Raw genomic sequence first — 18750 nt, forward strand, 5'->3', positions numbered from 1 at the left:
AGAAAACATGCCCAAATGCTGACCAATTTAATAACATGTAAAATTTCCATATAAATTTACCTCATTGGTATACACTCAAGCACATTTTCATTGATTAATTATGTTGTATGATTATTTGAATAAATAAACCTTTGTTTTCATATAGTTCAGTTGCATTTTATTCAAAAATGATGTCTTCATGTTTATTTGAGGGTGAATAATAATTTTTTTGAATGTGTAAGGTACCCTTGAATGCTCTGAAATCTGCCTAAAGTAAAAGGTATTCTTATTATTCATAGTCATTATTATTATTATTATTATTATTATTGTGTGAAAAGTGGTCAATAAAGAGATGCTGAAAAGCATGTTCATGCAAAACTCGTCTGGTCTGCCGTGGTAAGTTTACAATGGGACTTCTGCTTCTGAACCTCTGAGCACAGCGTCTGCAAATCAGGGCTGTACGAAGTCACTTTCATCTTCACGCAGGACTGTAAGCTGTCATCTGTGAGGGGTGAGCGGTGTTTGTTTTTAACATAGTTCACGGTGGAGAATAGCTGCTGACATAATGTGGATCCGAAGATCCATAACTGGCCTACCTGGGGTTGAAAGTCTCGATAAATGCATGGCGTTTCTGCGGGTATATCGGCTTCTGCGAGTGTGACGCTTATTTTGAGTGATGAAAAAATAACAGAATATAATTTTATTTTTATATTTCAATATCACAATAATCTTCCTATTTAGAACTACAAGTTAAAAAAGAACTAACGTAAATAAAATACACTTCAGCTAAATACTTCTAATTTATTTTCCCAAACCACGCGGAGCTGCACTATAAGGACTAAAGAGCCGCAGGTTGCCGACCCCTGCACTAGGGGGATGGGGAATTCAAATATATATTCCAGGCAAAAAGGTATGCATTTACTGCAGCCAAATTCAGGGAGGCAACCTGCACACTGAGGTCCACGGGATATCCAAGAGATGGTAATGCCGTTTGACTCGATTGTTCAGTAGGTCAAGCTGATCTATTATCGTGAGTATAACCTGCATCAGGCAGTTTATGTATACAGAGTTAGTCATCATGGCATAAAATCTTGGGTAACCATTTCTTATAGCACAAGTTAAATGGGAAGTTATACCCAATTTCAAACAGTTACCCCTTAGGTTACTTATATAAGCCAGTTGCATTAATTTATAGTACAATACTTACATGGAGCAATTCTGATATGACAGCATATAATAAAGATGCTGAGTGTACACTGCATGTGCACCCTTAACTTTATTTCACAGTACTTTGTCTGAAAGCAGATAACATAGTATTAAGAAATAAAATAAAAAAACCACATTTTGTGCTCTTGTTTGTTTTGATGCACTTGGACAACAACTGTTGATCTTTCTAAAGGTTTTCTCAACACTTAAAACTCTTATTAGACACAGAAGTGCTACAATATGCAGTATAAAAACAGGTTGCTAAATAGCTAAATGAACAAGAAACCTGACAGCTCTCATGAGATACTGAAATGCTTTTTATAAAAAATAACAAATGGAGACTTAACGACAGTATCAACATTGGAAATAAAACAAAAGGAAGTTTACTCTTGTACACATACAGTATCCCAAAATCTTAAGGCGGTTGAAGTATTAAGTCAGACAACCCAGTTAACACTTTACAAGGTGCTTATATAAGACATTCACATCAGGCTCATGAATGCTTCATTTCACATTAATGAATAAAAACAGCTTCATGACACACTTAGATGGAATGGACACAGAATTATGACAGAAAAAATATAAATAGGGTAATAAATGCCTGCAGTTACACTTACACACTCAGTGTTGGATGAAAAGAAAGAGCTGATGAAAACATTTTTCACCAGACAATTGTCTTTCCTCGGGTTAGCGCTATTGTCAGATTGTAGACTCTCAATTCTCGCCTTAATACAAAATTCATACATAACAGCATATGTCTGCCATTCTTTCATGTTTTAATTCATTGATCATCTACTGTTTAATATTCATTTGCATTTGAAGTGCTTGCATTTGTACGCTACTAAGAAATGCATGTGGTGTTTTTTTAGAAACAGCAGCAAGGAGACACCTGACAAGAAATGTGTTTCCTGCTCCCACAGAGGAAAATTCTGACCATATTTTAGGTGATGCGTCATCAGCCATCTGAGGACTACAGCCTCTTTTATCTAACTCGGATTGTTGCAATAGGGTTGGATTCGTACCCAGAAAAAGATAACCAACTGGTTGTAATTTGATCTGTTAAGTGTAAAGGCTTTTGCGCTTGGCTAAGGAGGATGGATTTGTAAATCAGTGAAAACAAAACGTGCACCAAGTGCGGTGGAGACAGGCTTAGTGTCACATATGTATCAAGTGAACAGATCTGATCTGTGTGAAGCAATGAGGAGACTTTATGTCTCTCAAAATAATGCAAAAAGCAAATCAAGATGTTATATTTACATAAATGGAAATTACTTCCACATTGCTTTTTTTCATTTGAAGTTTGACCAATGACTCTTTCAGGTACTTGATCTCACTACATTTTCTTCTTCTGCATCTTCAGTACTAGACTGTCCATCAACTGTTTTTATTCCGATTAACTGACTTTTAATTTTCATATAAAACTTGGATGGATGGAAAATGTACATTAATTTGCATTTTGCAAGAAAAAAAATCCATTGGACGAGTGAACACATGCAAAGAGATAATTGAAAATAAAACTACCTCTACTTGGATAAGCAGTTTTCCTTGTTTCCTTAAATTGACAGCGATGAGAACACTTTGAAATCATGACTATAGAGTAAATGATGTAAAATGTTACCACAAATTCTTTAATAAACCCAAATCCTACATTGAAGATACATCATTGCCCTTCTTCAAAATGAGCAAGAGAGAAGCAACTAATTATTGATAAATATGTGATAAATCAACATGAGCCTGTTTGGAATGATTTATATAAACAACTTAGAAAGAAAAAAGTGTTAAGTATTATATGTATTTAAAAAAAAACTCAAAATATACAAATTCACAGCCAGTAAGTCAGAGGATTCAGTTTCACATTCTCAAATTTCACTCTAGCTGTTGATATTTGCCTGGTATGAAGCTTTCATAATATACAAAAAGATTTAATAGCCTAGCAGATAAAAAATAAAATGAAACCTCTCAGCAAGCAACACGGCCCATCTGAAAAACCAACTACTTTCCTCCATTTATTGGATCAGACATTATGCAATATAATACACTGGAAGAAATATTGAAGCAAAGGAAAAACAAAAACACCGTAGTTTATAACATTAAATAAATATTTCCTTGAAAATATACATAAAAAGCTGCCATAGACAGATCAAAATACATATCTGTTACATTCATCCATCGGGCTCTCCTGCAGGGCACAACATCTGTCCATGTACCTAAATGACAGGTGACAAAGTATAGCCGTCTTCCCTTTGAAATTTTAGTGATTAATAGTAGGCTTGGACACCACATCCTGTGTGTAGATATTGTGATTTCCCAATGTTTCTCTTTTGAAGAAGTAACTGATAAGACAGAAAAAGCAAAATCTTCATGGACCCACTGCATGTTATGATCCCCAGGCCATGAAGAAATATTGTAAACATTTCAGCCTTTTTTTTTTTTTTTTTACTTTGGTACTAAAGTTACAAATGGTGGTTCGTGAAACTAAGAGAACATCACTAAAGTATGCACTTTTGAAGTCTTTCAAGATACTAAGTGAGTCAGGGTACTTAATCCATTTGAATCATGTAAAAGATGTAAAAGCCTTCATAGAAACAAAACAAAACAAAACAAAAAAACAAAAACAGAAATCAGGCATTGATAATGATAAAATGATAAATGATCTCATGGGTTTAAAGTGGGGCTTGCGGTTTTTTATAGACAAGATCATCTGAATGATCAGCGCTCCATTTGTTAAACCTGATTCATCCACTAACACTTTTCCATTTACACAGAAAACACTGCAAATATAGAAAGTCAAATCTGTACATAGTTTTGAATTAAATATATGCAAGGAGGGAAGAAAAAAAAGTTCAAATTGAGGGTCTGAACAGTTCTTCAAAAAATACTGAGGTTTCAGTAGACATATCTTCTTATAATAGTTTCATATTACACAACAGCAAATCCACTGTCACAGGACTTGGCCATGCGATACCCAAAAAACCTATTATCCATTTTAACATATATATTATTTATTTGCAATATAATTTTTCCCATGAATGCTTTACATAATAAGACAAATTGAAAGAATCTTAACCCCATTTTCTTCACAGTCGAAAGAGAATGTGGTACGTGTGAGTGAGAAGTTAATTCTATTATGGAAGTATCCACTGATTCAGTTGTCAGATGAGGTGGTTGTGTCATTTCTGCAATGTGTAGTCCACTAAAAAAAAAAAAACTAGATAGGTTACGATTTTTGTTGGGATGATACGCCTTTCCAGTAGTCTAAAATATCATGGAGGTCCTCATCCTTTGCAAACTGGACTTTCTTACGCAGTGCATGCCCTGCAGCCATGTACTCCTCATCTTTATGCCGTTTCCGGTGGAGTTTGAAACGCTCCCAGATGCTATGTGAAGGTTTGCAGTAGTATTCAGGACTGGAGGAATAGCTTAGATTGTGGTACTGAGAGGACATCTGTGAATATGTTAAGTCTCTGGAGCGGGAGTGAGTAAGAGGCTCCAACATGGAGGACTTGTGGCTGTCAGGTCCTTCGAGCTCCTCTATCTGAGCATCGGGATAGGAGTGTCGGTGGGCACTGTACTGACGGATCTTTTCTGCCTCGGCCCTCAGGATGGCAGCAGCAGGTGTTACAGTGAGGATGGTCTCTCCTGTTGGAGAAGTTTTCTCTATATACTTGGATTCAGAACGATAAGGCCTGGGGCTTCTCATGGGCCCTCCCGTGGCTGTACTGGGCCTCTTTGGAGAGACATCAGAAGACCGATGTCTCTGCAGAGAGTGGTGGTAGCTATCCTTATACACTGGAGACAGAAGGCCAGATTTATTCTGTGGGTGTTCTGATATTAGTACAAGCTGGGGCTCTGCAGTGGATACTGCTCCAGATTTCACTCCTTGAAAAGAGGTGGATTCTGACTTTAACGCATCTATGCAGTTGTTTATTATCTGATTGACTTTATCCACCTCTTTTGCAATTGTGGAAATTTCTGCCACTGATCCTTGACTATTCCCAGCCATTCCCATATCACACTCCCGGCGGTCATGGTGATCCACACTTCGCACCTCCATGTAATTTCCTTTCATCATCTTAGGAGTATCACTTATCTCTTGAAATTTGTACTGCTCCATTTCACTTGCAGATGGTAAGTATGGCATACGTGCCATGCTCTCTCCTGCCAACAACTGCTTCTGCGACATTCGAGATATAGTCCCACCCTCAAGCTCTTGTCCATATTTAAGTTCCATTATGTTTTTCTTTAAACTTCCTGATTTTTTGTGCTTTTCATCTTGTTGGCGCTTTCTTCGCAAGCAATAGTACACAACTCCAAGAAATATAACCATGCTGAATAGGCAGCCCAAAATTGTCATAACGTAGTGAGTAGGAGTCGGTTCTTTCACATTTACGCCCTTTCCATTTCGATGGCCAGTAGAGACTGTCAGACATGTGTGGTTGTGTCTAAGAGAATTGCGTATTGAAGCAACACAATATGTGTAGTTGGTGTGGGGTTTAAGGTTTTTTAATTCAATGTCCTCTTTTATATCTTTTAGGTTTTGAATGTCTGTGAAAAAACTGTTGTTATAAAGAACCAAGATGTACATCTTCTTATAGGGATGAGGAATCTGAACTGTGATGATAGCACCTGTGTGTGTTACTTGCTTCACTTCCATCAGAGGAGTTCCCTGAACATCATTTTCAGGTGTACTGATGGTAGTGTCTTCTGGTTCTGTGCCTGATGGACAGTCTTCCACTCCACAAAGCGTTGAGTCTGGTGGTAGTGTTGTTGACTCAATGGGCACAGTTATAAATGGTGTTACATATTCATCAGTGCACACTTTGGTAAGCATGTACAGTGCATTTCGATAGTTTGGATTGTTAGGAATCTGGCTCAGTAAGCTATAACCGGAGACCCCGGGTGGGGAGTCGCAAACCATTCGTTCATTTGTTCTGTTTGGGAAAACTGAGAGCCATTTGACAAAACCAAGTAATTCACATGAGCAGTTGAAGGGGTTTGTGTACAACTCACAGGTGGTGAGTTTAGTTAAACTGGCAAACGTAGACCCATCTAACTGCTGGATTCGGTTCATGGAGAGGTCAATATTCTCTAAGTTGGGGCATTCCCAAAAGGCATTAGGTGTCACAGTCTCAATCAGGTTTGCCTGGAGGTAGAGGTACTGCAGCTTTCCTAAACCCCTGAGGATCCCCTCTGTCAAGTTCCGCAACTTGTTGAAGCCCATTTGAAGGACTTGCAAGTTAAACTGAGCAGAAAAGGCCCCGTCTTCTATGTAGGAGATTTCATTCTTGGTCAGGTTCAGGTAGGTCAAGTTGGCAAAGCGGCTAAGGGCAGAATAGTGGATACTTTTGATTTTGTTTTCATTCAGACGAAGGTCCACAATGGTGCTGTTGATATGCTGTGGGATGGCCTCATAAGGTGGCTGGTTTTGACTACAAATTGCGAGCCATACAAAGCCCTTTTCACCCTCAATTAACCAGCAGTCTCCACTGACTCTGCCAATATGAGTCAAATATACAATGGCTACAGACCAAAACAAGGCACTCATCACCATGCCTAAGCTGCAGGCCATTGGTGCTTCTTTGAGAGTCATGTGCAGGGCCAAAAGAATCAAAGGGGTGTGATACCGCTGCCGTTTCAGTACAGCTGTTCAGCTAATCTCAGGGCCAGAGACAATCCTTTTATTTGCCTCCTCTTCATTGATAGATGTGTGATGCTGGATGTTATCGCCATGTATTAATTAGAAAAATCTGCTTTCAGATTGAGGCTTGCCTGCAGTGAACTTGTGGCAACACTTAAAAGAGCATCCAGCACCTCAACTTGGCTTGTGCTTTTTTCCTTAGTGGGTACCATCATTAAATGGTCTCATCTTGTTGTTTCTGCCAGTTTCCTGCATCCTTAGCCTCTCTGGTGTGCATGGATGAATAACCTGTAAAATACAGAAAGGGACACACAGTTGACATTAAGTACACTTACTCAAGCCCTCCTTGTTTATTCCTCACCAATTATTTTGTACACCATTTAAGAAGTGTTTGCTGTTGCCTATGGCAGCCTGCTATTAAAGAAGACTGTTGACCAATTACCATTTGACAGGTTGGGGGAAGCAGTGTCCCTGTTTTCACACCATTAACCTGAGGCCTGTCAGATGCAACTGAGGGAGGCCAATGTTAAGAAGCTGCATTAAATCAATTATACAGCACCATGCAAAATGACAATTTGCATCATGTATTTAGTTTTTCTCTCTGAAAACCTTCATGAATAAATTAAAACCTTTCTGAGCGCTGGATTATTTTGGAGGAAAGAGGGAAATCATGTAGCAGGTGTGATTACCATAGTGTTAAAATTCAATTAAAATCTTTTGCGTGAGGGAACGGGAAAGTGAGCAGCAACTCTCACTTTTAATTCTGCAAGTTTTTTGTTTTTATACAGACTCATCATTTTTCTTTGTAATATCTCTTTTGATCGCTGTTTTTACTCTTTGTACAGTTGATACTATTTCACTGTTGAAGACTTTATGGTAACATATCTTATTCCAGAATTTGGGTTAAGATAACTTTATTCTGCTCTTAGATTTCTGAGATTTTACTGAACATTTTGAGTCATATTTTTTTTAATAAAGTTAAAAAGTAAAGTTTAAAAAAAGCACTTGATCCTATTTTGTCATTGTACACAAATATCTAGTTGTTAGATAACATAGTAGTGCTGTTCCTCCAAAACCCCGACATATGGTAAACATATCAAGAGGGTTTTATAGCTTATATACACAACTTTTCAATGATAAAATAATAAAAATAATTAAATACTGAGTGTATTATTTTCTCTTTGAAAATTTCATAGCTTTGCAACAAATTGTAGTAATACATTCAGTTCCATTCCAGAGCACAGTCATATTCTGTTACATCACGACTCAGTATTACAGACTCCATTACAGTGTTTAATTGCTCAAGGGTCGATTTCCTACTGCTAACAAAGAAATAAAAAAAATGTCTGCCGCGCAGGTATACAGTGGTGGGGAAAACCTCAATCACCTATAATAGCATGTCATTAAAACAATTTCCTGGATCAATTTTAACTTGCAGTGTGGCCATATTTGTACCTAATTGCTGTCTAAATGATGTTTTTGTGGAAACCAAATTTATTAACTGTTCTAATGTGAGAGAAAGGATTTCATCTGTCTACTTGTTAAAGCCAACTGTTTATGCATTTTAATCAGTCGAACCTATAATGGGCAATTTCTATATTAATTTGAACACAGTTAATTATGTAGTTACTAGCCTTTCTAATTATTTACGCCGAACTTCAATATCATTTTATTGTATAGCGTAGTTAACACGAATTATATTGTGAGAAAACTAACTGGACTTTAATTATGCAGATACTACAACCAAAATATAAACTACAAAAATCTTCTCAAGTTTGCTTATTGTGGGGAATTAGGGGTCACCTGGAGTGAGAATGTGCTTTTGTGTGTTAGAGGACATGGCTCTACACACCACACTCAAGTAGATGTGACAGTTTATGGCAGAAAGAATATACTTCAACTTGAAACCACACATGCCACTGTGGATTTAAAGACCATTCATGCTGTAATTTGACCTTTGTGTAGGTTTATCACATTACAGTCACACTATTTGTAGTTTTGCTTATCATACACTCTACACTCAGGGGTGCCTCCAGAATTTTTTCTTTAAAAAAGATGAGGGCGACTAAAAGTCTTGGGTGGCACACCAAAAAACATAATTTCCAGTTTTGGAAATGTCTGGCCGGGTGGCCTGTGCTCCTCCTGCCCTCCCCGATGGTGCTCCTGTCTACACTAAATAGTAATCCCTAATCTGTTTTCCTTTTTGTCTTTTAATAGGATGAGCATCAATAACCATGTGTTGTGAGGCAAATACTTTAGGTCATAATAATGGCAGGAGTGTAAATGATGGCTTACCATTCAGTTAGCGTACATCCTCATGTCTCAATTGAATAACTGTCTGCCTGTAATGACTTTTACTTGCTGCTAATTTGCTTTGTGAATTAATTTGTGTGAATGTAAGTGTTGCCAAATTATGTTTAGTATATTTTTTTGTTTAGTCTTTCAAGGGAAGGAAAAGCCGTGATTTTACTGTATGCAAGTATGTAAGTAAGTTGGAGTGGGTGATGGAGATTCATTTTTCCTGAGGACTGTGTGGTAGGGTTATGTAACATGGTGATAGAGAAAGATGTGTTGTCTTGGGTCTGGTTAAGGTTAAGAAACGTCATTCATCCATCCATTTTCTTTACGCTTATCAAACTTAGAATTGTACAGGGGCTGCGGCCTATCCCAGCTGACTTTGAGTGAGTGGAAAGGCACACTCTGGACAGGTTGCCTGTCCATCACAGGAAGACAAGACAAGCACACACTCTCACATCCACAGCTATAGCCAAGTTAGAATCACCTATTAACCTAACATGGATGTCTGTGGGTGGAAGCTGGACTACCAGGAGAACACACAGATGTAATCAGACCTGGCCAAAACCTTCTTGTTCTGGTGAGTGTAGTACTGTACAGTGCCCATGGTTGAAATTCCACAATTGAAGCTCATATATTACAGAATGATTTTTCTGCATGTTTTCATCTGTTCCAGCTCTGAATTATTTCAAAAATTGAAAATACACAGCATACTGATAAACTGACATTGGACATTAGTACTGTTACCCAGGGCTTTGTATATTTAAAACTGATTTAAGTTGGTTTAGCACGGAGGTGTCAAACATAAGGCCTGGGGACTAGAATCAGCTTGGCATGGATTCCAATCCGGCCACTGGACAAGTTTGGAAAATGTGAATGGGGGCATACATTTTCTACAGGCCTCCTCCATGACCATTCATACTACACCAAAGTAATTAAGTAATTCATAAACAATTAAATGAAAGAAGCAAATGTTGTTTTTTTCACTATCTAATATAGATTTTTTTTTCTTCAAAACAGGTCCCAAAAAACAGTTTTCTGTGAATTAACAAAAAGTTCCTGCGTTATAATTACAACCCATTTGCCCAATGAGCTACCAGAAATACCAAAATACCAAAGATTTTATAAATGTAATATAGCAAATTTATTAAAAAACTGGAACATAATGTTGGAACTGTGTTTATTTTTATTTTTATTTTATTTTATGTTATATTAATATATCCAAGGAAATAAAAGTGTGGTTAAACTTTACAGTGGCCGACTTACGATCAAAGTGGGCAGCATGTTGCCCAGACAATAACATGGCTTTGATATCTGTGGCCTAGAGGATGAGATTATATGTAATTTTAAATATACACATTAGCCTGTTTTTCCTTTTATAGTTGATAAAATCGCCAGGTACAAAGCTAGTATGTTTTCATTGTCAGTTCAGCATTTCCACGACATTATTGCTCGACCAAATGTGTAGATGCAGAGCACAGCAAGATGTTTACTGTATATATGGAAACAGGGCTTTGAATTACCTCTCATAATATTTTGTTTAGTGTCAGGCAGTTTGAGGATTTTATGCTGTTTCACAATTGAGTTCTATTTATTGATCTTTCAAGTTATGTCCGCAAATCTGTCCTTATAATCACTTAAAAGCAAATGGCTCAAATTTTATTCAAAAATGCAACAAAAGACATCGTTTTGCAACACAAATGAAGGGCAATTTAGGTGCAGAGAAACAGTTTTCAATTACAGTTCTCCTTGGTTCACACAGTACTAAGCAATTATCTGCAATGAGGCTAAGATAATCAAGTAAAAGCACTACTCAGCTATTCAAGTGCAGATAAAGAGCAGAAATAAATGCTGTGGTGGAGGACACTGGAACAGAATGCCAAAGGCTGCCATTACAAAACCACCTTCATGATGACAAAAGAGCAGTGGCAGAGGAGCATTGAAGAAAAGAACACTGAAAACCCCTGGGAGGAAAGAGGTTCCAAATCAAATGTTCCATGAAATGAATATGAAAAATACAGCTCTGCAGAATATCTGGTGATTTTCTAAGGAAAGGCTGTATTTTTATTTCTTGATCCACTATGGCAGACATGGAGCTCATCTGATCTAGGAACCAACTTGTGACATACAGACTCTTGGTCAGGACTGCTAGGAGAATGCACTGGGTATTATTTGGTAGGATTTTCTAGCATGCTTGGTTAACAGTGCAGCCATTGGTAATTTTCTCCTACTTTGTGGCCTTTTCCTAAAAATGGCCAAGTTTTTTCATCCATCAACCTAACCAAAGAGTGGGTAAAAAAGAAAGTGTATATTAAAAAGAAAGAACGAAAGAAAGAAAAACAAGGCACAAAAACAAGCCCTCCCACACAGGGCATAAGCTTCTGTCACCTAGTTGACATCTGTGTGATTTTATGCCAACGTTATCATACCTGCCACCTCATGGGGACTTTTTGGGTCTTTGCTTTCTCTGCCCAGGGTGTCAAGAAACCAGCGCCGAAGGGCATGTTGTATATATCTCAGAGATGCCAATGGCTTTGTCAAAAATTGTGATATTTGATACCCTGAGAATTAGACCAAGCTTGACCTAAACTGGCTCACAGCATGGCATTGGTGTTAGATTATTTTAGACTCTAAATTGAAGTTTAGCTTTAAATTTCCTTTAGAATGCATTACTTGTGTTTTGTTTATCCGCCATGACTCAATTAGACGAGCCTCCAAATGAGTCACTGCCTCACCACTGAAACCAGTGCACAAATTAGAGCCATGCTTGTTCCCCTTGTAAGGGTAAACACAACCATGGCCTTATACTGATAGTTAATACTGCAACTTTTAGTTAATAAAACATGGATTTTGCATTTAAATATTGCATAATATTTTACTTATTTGTATCCCAATGTATCCAAAACATATGGCAATAAAATCAAAGCCTGAGGTGTCAAGTTGTTAAGGGATAAACAAAGTAAGCTACATTAAAATTAATTTTTTGAGCTTTAGTTTCATGCAAATCACTCCATACTGTATATTCAGATCTCTACAGCAGTGTACGTTGCTTTGTGAGTGCTTAGGTCTATTTGCCACCACAGACCCACTTTCCATAATGGCAGCAATCTGTATGGTCCAGTGCTAGCCCTGAGTGCAGCAGGCCAGAACACCCAAGGCATCAGAGCTGAGTATATTCCCCTATCAGACACAGGCAGCCATTCCACAGTCTCTTTTCCATTTAGGCTTTATGCACTGGGTAATGAAAGCTTTTCTTTTTCTTTTCCTCTTCTGTGGATAACCTATTGAAACCCTGGTTTTGAAGAATGATTCAAACACAGCTTTGTAAATTTCTGTTCCAGTTGCTCGCTGCATCCTCACTTCTACTCTGTAAATGTTGGCTCCTTTTTCATGAAAAAGGTTACAAAATATGACAATACAAAAGCTGCTGTACATATAGACAGATGGGGACCTAGCCTGTGATTTTTGGTGGCCTATAAAACAACTAAATCTAAGAAAAGGAATGTGTCTGTAAAGTTATCCAGGTAGATGCCGCAACAGGTAAAATGTTGAGAGGATTGAAGTAGCTGGAGCTGCAATGGAGCTGGACTCTCTCTCATCTCTAACATAGAGCCTAAGCAGTGCTTCTCTTCCACAAGAGTCAGTGCTTCAAGGCAAACTTTGACAAAAGCGTCTGAAAGTCACATGGACAAAACAATTCTTGAAAATAGTTCACCACTCTCCCCACAAACATTTTATTGTATGCAAACCCACAAACACCTCACCACCCACTCTGGCTATCTCTGTCTGTCAGTCCCCTTCTGTTTGCCGCTGTGTCTGTCCAAACAATTTCCCTCTGCATGCTAAACAAACATTTTTCTTTTCATTGTCCAGGTTTCTACAAAAGGATGCTATCAAATTATCTGGTTTTAGAGTTTGTGGGCCCCACTTGTTCTTGTTTCGCCTTTTATTTCCTATTTGGTCTTTGTCATGGTGAAGGTGCCCCAGTCTCGGAGGGCCCTCCTCATCCATACCAATGATTGCCTTTTATTTGATGTTATTCAAAATGCAGGGACCATCTTGGTGGGACTGAAAAATGTGGCAACGGGAAACCACAAGTGCAAAATCAATTGAATTAAAATGGAACTACTTCTCTTGGGGAAGGGAACCATTACATTTTACTGGGCTTTTGAATTGCTTAGACGCAGTGAGAGCTTATATATTTTAGGTTATATGAGAGGATATTTAACTCATACATTGATTACTTTGAGATTATTGCCTGGAAAAAAGAGCTGATATTTCTGCCTTTGTTGAATACTGTTAAAAGTTCCATATGACCTCCTTTGGTGGTAAAAAAAAAAAGATAATGTGAAAAAATTCCATGTTTGATAAGCAAACTGAACTGATACAGCACTGTAGCTGGACCAAGATAATAAAAGATCATCAGGAGTTTAGCAACCAAACTACCAAGGTACATCTAAAGGCTCCAGTGTACCCATTGCAATGGTTGCATTGCAATGACCTCTGTAACCTCATCTCAGTCACTTATATTAAATGCAGGAATCTATCAATAGATAGATAATATATATCTACAGTGGTCCCTCATTTATCGCGGGGGTTTACGTTCTAAAAATAACCCGTGATATGTGAAATCCACGAAGTAGCCAACTTTAATTTTTACAATTATTATAGATGTTTTAAGGCACAAGTGTCGAACTCCAGGCCTCGAAAGCTGGTGTCCTGCAGGTTTTAGATGTGTCCTTGATCCAGCACAGCTGATTTAAATGGCTAAATTGTCTCCTCAACATGTCTTGAAGTTCTCCAGAGGACTGGTAATGAACTAATCATGTGATTCAGGTGTGTTGATCCAGGCTGATATCTAAAACCTGCAGGACACCGGCCCTCGAGCCCTGGAGTTTGACACCCCTGTTTTAAGGATGTAAAACCCCTCACTACACTCTTTATACACTTTTCTCAGAGAGGCACAAACACTTTCACACTTTTCTCTCTTGTTTAAACACTCTCAGAGTTCAAACCTTTGTAGAAAAACAAGTCCAGTATTATAGAATCAAAAGCACCCGCGGTTGCCTTTGAGGCTGCAAAACGTTTCGTCGACATTGTTGTGTTTGTTGGGGAGAAAACTTACAAACATACAGTACGGCACTTCAGAATCACACTGCTAGTGATCGATGATTTATGAGTGCATTGACACAATGCGCTTTAAGAAAAAAAAAAAAGCATGCAAAATTGCACCCCAAAAAATTGCGAAACAGCGAGACCGCGAAAGGTGAACCACGTTATAGCGAGGGACCACTGTATATATATTATGACATCATTGCCTGGCAATTACATTTTTCTTTTACTTGCACAAAAAGGCCAAACAATATTTATCTGTAGCACTACTAGTATGTACTGGTAAGAGTTATACAGTATGAAAATAAGTAATTTAAGAAGAGTAGATGTGTTTTCTGTTTGACCTCCCTGGTTAATTGAGGTTTTTTTAATCACATAGTTTACATTAGATGTATTGGGATTACATGTGGATATTATCAGCGTTGGAGTGTTGTTTCAGACTCATCTGAATAGCTCTAACAATACTATACATGTTTTATATTTAATAGGGACAAGTTTGATGATCACAATCACAAATGCACCTTCACTTTAGCCAATCAGAATGGCAGTTCTAGAAGGGGAGACTGATGTACCCATCAATCTGGAAACCTACTGGCTAGGCAGCAGTAAAACTATTCTGTTATCTTGGTAGGAACTTTGACTCTTTGCCAGTCATTATTTAAGTGATGAATATAAAGCTAAATTTTTGTCACACCAGTGGTTTCCAGACTGCATTTACTCTTTCGCTCAAACATCACTGTTAAATACTACTTGAACTGCAATAAGATTAAAAATGGAAACCAGAAAGCTGCTTTTAATTAAAATGTTGTCTTTGCCTACATATTCTGAATATTTATATGCAGATATTTGTTTAAAGAAAACATATTTATATATGCATGTGCTCAGTTTAGATTGTTTGAGGTATAGCAAGGTTGCCATGGGTAGAATCATCGGTATCCTGCATTGTGTTCTGCACTATTATTTCTAAATGTAGTGTGTGGACATTTTAGATTTTCTCCTCATGCATGTGTTGAAACTTAAACTGAAATATAGTAAAAATTGTATTACTTCCATTGATTAAGCTAGAATGACAACAATAAAAACTAAGACTTATTCTAATAGGTATTTAAAATTCAGTTCAATTACATTCTGTTTTATTTATGTGCACAAAATCACAACAACAGTTTCCTCAAGGCACTTTATATCGTAAGGTCATAACCTTATAATAATAAAAAGAAAAAAGCTTACTGTCACATAGTGAGAGTGGAAAAAAATAATGTAAAAATGAAAAAAAAAGAGATTTAAATAAAAACCAAGAAGAAGAAAGAGAAAGACAAGCCAGAAAAAGCTGAATGAACACAATTCATGTCTCCTGTCTTAGCATCCTAGAATTGTTTATGTTTTCCTGAAATTAAATCAGACATAAAATCTTATAGCTGCCAATTAGTACTGGCCCCTGCTAATTAGCTCCAAATTAGCATTGGAATAATTAGTATTGCAGAAGTATTGGTTGATTTCAATTAATGCTGATGATACATTAGTGGTAAATGTCAAATAACATATCCTTTTTTGGTTAATTAAAGCCTCAAGTGCAAAGGTTGGGCTTATACACACATGCACAGGCATCCTGAATTTTAACTGCCTCTTGGTCTATTCAAAAGTTACATTCAGCTCTCTTCCTACTTGGTATTCCACACAGGTGTCATACTTTGTAAAACTTTAAATGACTTACTGCCCTGCCATCTCTTGTAAATTCCCAATATCTCACTCTATTGTTCTTCAGTGTATCAAGAGTCCTTCAGCAGGCTCATGACCTAGTACGATTCAAGCTGAGACGAGAGCAAAAAATCTCATTACAAACTAAAAGCTCCACTTTGGGTGACACCTCTTATAAAGATGATAAGCCACGGAGAATGGCGTGGAATCACACTGCGTTGATGGAAACAGATGCATCAGTGAAACCCTGCAGGAGAATTAAAGCAGCCTAGGACAACAGTTGGCAGAAAACACAAAAGCAGAAACTGTATCCTGTCCAACTATCCTCAGCATCTTGAAGTGCTGTGATCTCTGTGCCGCAGAATAAAAAATTCCATCCTATAATAAAACCATAACAGGTCAGCTCTACAGAACGCATGCTGAACAGAGGAAAAGCAACTCGGCTATAGAGAGCATTTATCAAACGGACAGGAGAGAAGTAGAGTTTAATTTAATTCTGTGTTTGAGAGTAAGATACAACTTGGAATAACACCTAAAGGTTTAAATGCAATTTTCCAGGCCATCAACTGACCATCAACTTGCCACGTTATTCTGCCCTCCAAGCCAAAGCATCTGTCAGCAATGTCTCTAGCTGCTGACTCATGACATATTGAACTAAAGTAGGAGCTCCTGTGCAGTTCTGAGCATGACATAAAGTTATGCAGAATTTACAATCTATGAGGATTCAATTTACCTGCTTTTTGTTAACTTCTTTATAGTTTTAACGTTTACAGAAATGATAAAGTTCACATATGCTGACAAAATCTGACAGATAAGACGGCAGTTCTTATCTTTGTCAATTGCCTTGCCATGCTCAGCAGAGGTTTCCCCACCAATTAACCTTCAGGAAGAGACAGTAGCTAATTCAATTATACTGGACTGCGGCGCCGTGTTTCTGAGTGACAGCTCAACCTGCCTTGGTGCTCTGATTGACAAGTTGTGAACCAGAGCAGTCATTCCCTGTGCTGAATGTTTATATCTGTGTGACCCAGTGGGCTACCTGACACATTTAGGAAGAGGACATTATCACTTTCAGATTAGCTCCATAAAGACAATGCAAGACGAGTTTGACTACAATAATCTACATAGTGGGAAGTTAGTTTTGGTATCAGGAAACTATAACAAATTTACCTTCTTCAGCAAATTTGACTTTTCAATCACTCAGCTGATGCTTTGAGGCCTGTGCCCAAATGTAATATTCCCTTCATGGCTGTTGCACTTAAGCATCTGGTGCTGAGTGACAGCCAGTAGGAGCATCAGAAAGAACAGATTTATTGAGAACATGTTGTAATCTGTTATGCAAATGAACTGTGTAGTTAGTGGCCAGAAAGATAAAGTGATTATTACTTGATATGATTGAAATCACGACTACATAGTCTCTCATGATCATTTCTTTCTGCAGAACACAAAAGTCCATTACGGATGGACAAGGTGGTAAGAAACAAAATCAATTGGTGGTAGCAAGGATGCAAGAAAAATGTAACTTTTGTAGGCACTGAAACATCTGCGATGAGTGCAAAAATGAAAAGGAACACCAGGGTGGCAAATGGAAACAACCACCTTGTGTGATCGCTACTCTAAGAAATAAAACGATCCCTGCCTTGAAAGGAAAGTTATTGTTTCTGACAGGACAAACTCTCTCAGGCTCAACAAGGGGCAGAGGATGTAATGCTGAGCTTGTGCTCTGCTATCAAAGGAGTGAAAGGCATTTTGGTCCACCACAGAAAACATGGGTGCAGACTGGAAGGAGATTGCAACAAGAGATGATAGCTACACTGCTGGGAGGACTTTTATCCCTGTTAGTATGCAGGATGCAATGGATAAATCCACAGAGAGCAAACATACATTTTGGATGATAAACAAATAAATGCTCTAATGATAGTGTCGCACAATTTGCATTTTTACTGTTGATGTCCATTTGAATTAACTTGCACATGCATAATGAGGAGTACTTGCTTTGCTATATTTTGAACTATTTCTTCATGAGGTTAAAATATCTTAAGTTATAGGTAAAAAATAGAGGTTAAAAACACTGCGTGTTGTGATGTAATGTGAGTGAGCCCCCTGTGTGATAGGCATTAAGGTAGATCTCGCTCTAGTTAGAGAGCCATTGCAGTCAGGCTTTTAACACCAGCCTCAGTCACCACTATAGATAATACAAATGTTCCAAATTAAAATAAATGCCTCTCTTGCAGACTCTCCTCATCTGTGTTGTATTTTGCATACTTCTTTTAAAGTACTTATACAGAGGTGTGCAGTCACCAAATGTCATCTGTGTCATAACCTACTAAGGGAAAGAGACAAAGGCAATTATCATTCAGCAGAGTCGAAAGGTCACATGACAAGTCACATTACACAGTGGACATAGACAGATGGTTTTGTGATGTGATTAATCATTTCACCAATGCAGGCACTCTGCTTTTATGGTGCTCTGTTGAAGTGATTGCTTTTAGTCATGATCATAGACTTTAAACTGTCAAACTGTCAGATAAATATGCTTTTTTTTCAAGATCCAAGTACGGCAGGAGTCTTGTAACATTAAAGCAAAGCTGAAGGTCTAGATCACACTTTGCAACCTTTATTAGTACATAAGGACTAGTGCTTCATTGCTATGTATTTATTTTTTGTTTGGTTAAAGGTCAGTCAGAAATTACGCTTTACTGGATGGAAGAAATCTGACAATGCGATGCCTCAGGAGAAAGAAGTGTGCTCATGGTCACCTGATGCATCACTTTAAGAGCTGGGAGAGTGAGCATTCTTCCACTGATGAGCTGCTTTTTGGTCAC

The 18750-nt window shown here is 37.8% G+C and overlaps 1 protein-coding gene across 1 annotated transcript in view; it reads right to left on the reverse strand.

Annotated features, from left to right (window-relative positions):
• Nucleotides 1-1216: 1216 nt before the first annotated feature.
• Nucleotides 1217-18750, reverse strand: part of elfn1a (extracellular leucine-rich repeat and fibronectin type III domain containing 1a) — a 77458-nt gene continuing 59924 nt past the window's right edge. Inside the window, exon 3 of the mRNA XM_026164452.1 lies at nt 1217-7111. Within this exon, the coding sequence (XP_026020237.1) occupies nt 4403-6775 (2373 nt within the window). The 5' untranslated portion in view covers nt 6776-7111 and the 3' untranslated portion in view covers nt 1217-4402. The remainder of the gene's footprint in view (nt 7112-18750) is intronic.

Source organism: Astatotilapia calliptera, chromosome 4 (genome assembly GCF_900246225.1).
Source record: "Astatotilapia calliptera chromosome 4, fAstCal1.2, whole genome shotgun sequence".
Classification (NCBI taxonomy): Eukaryota; Metazoa; Chordata; class Actinopteri; order Cichliformes; family Cichlidae; genus Astatotilapia; species Astatotilapia calliptera.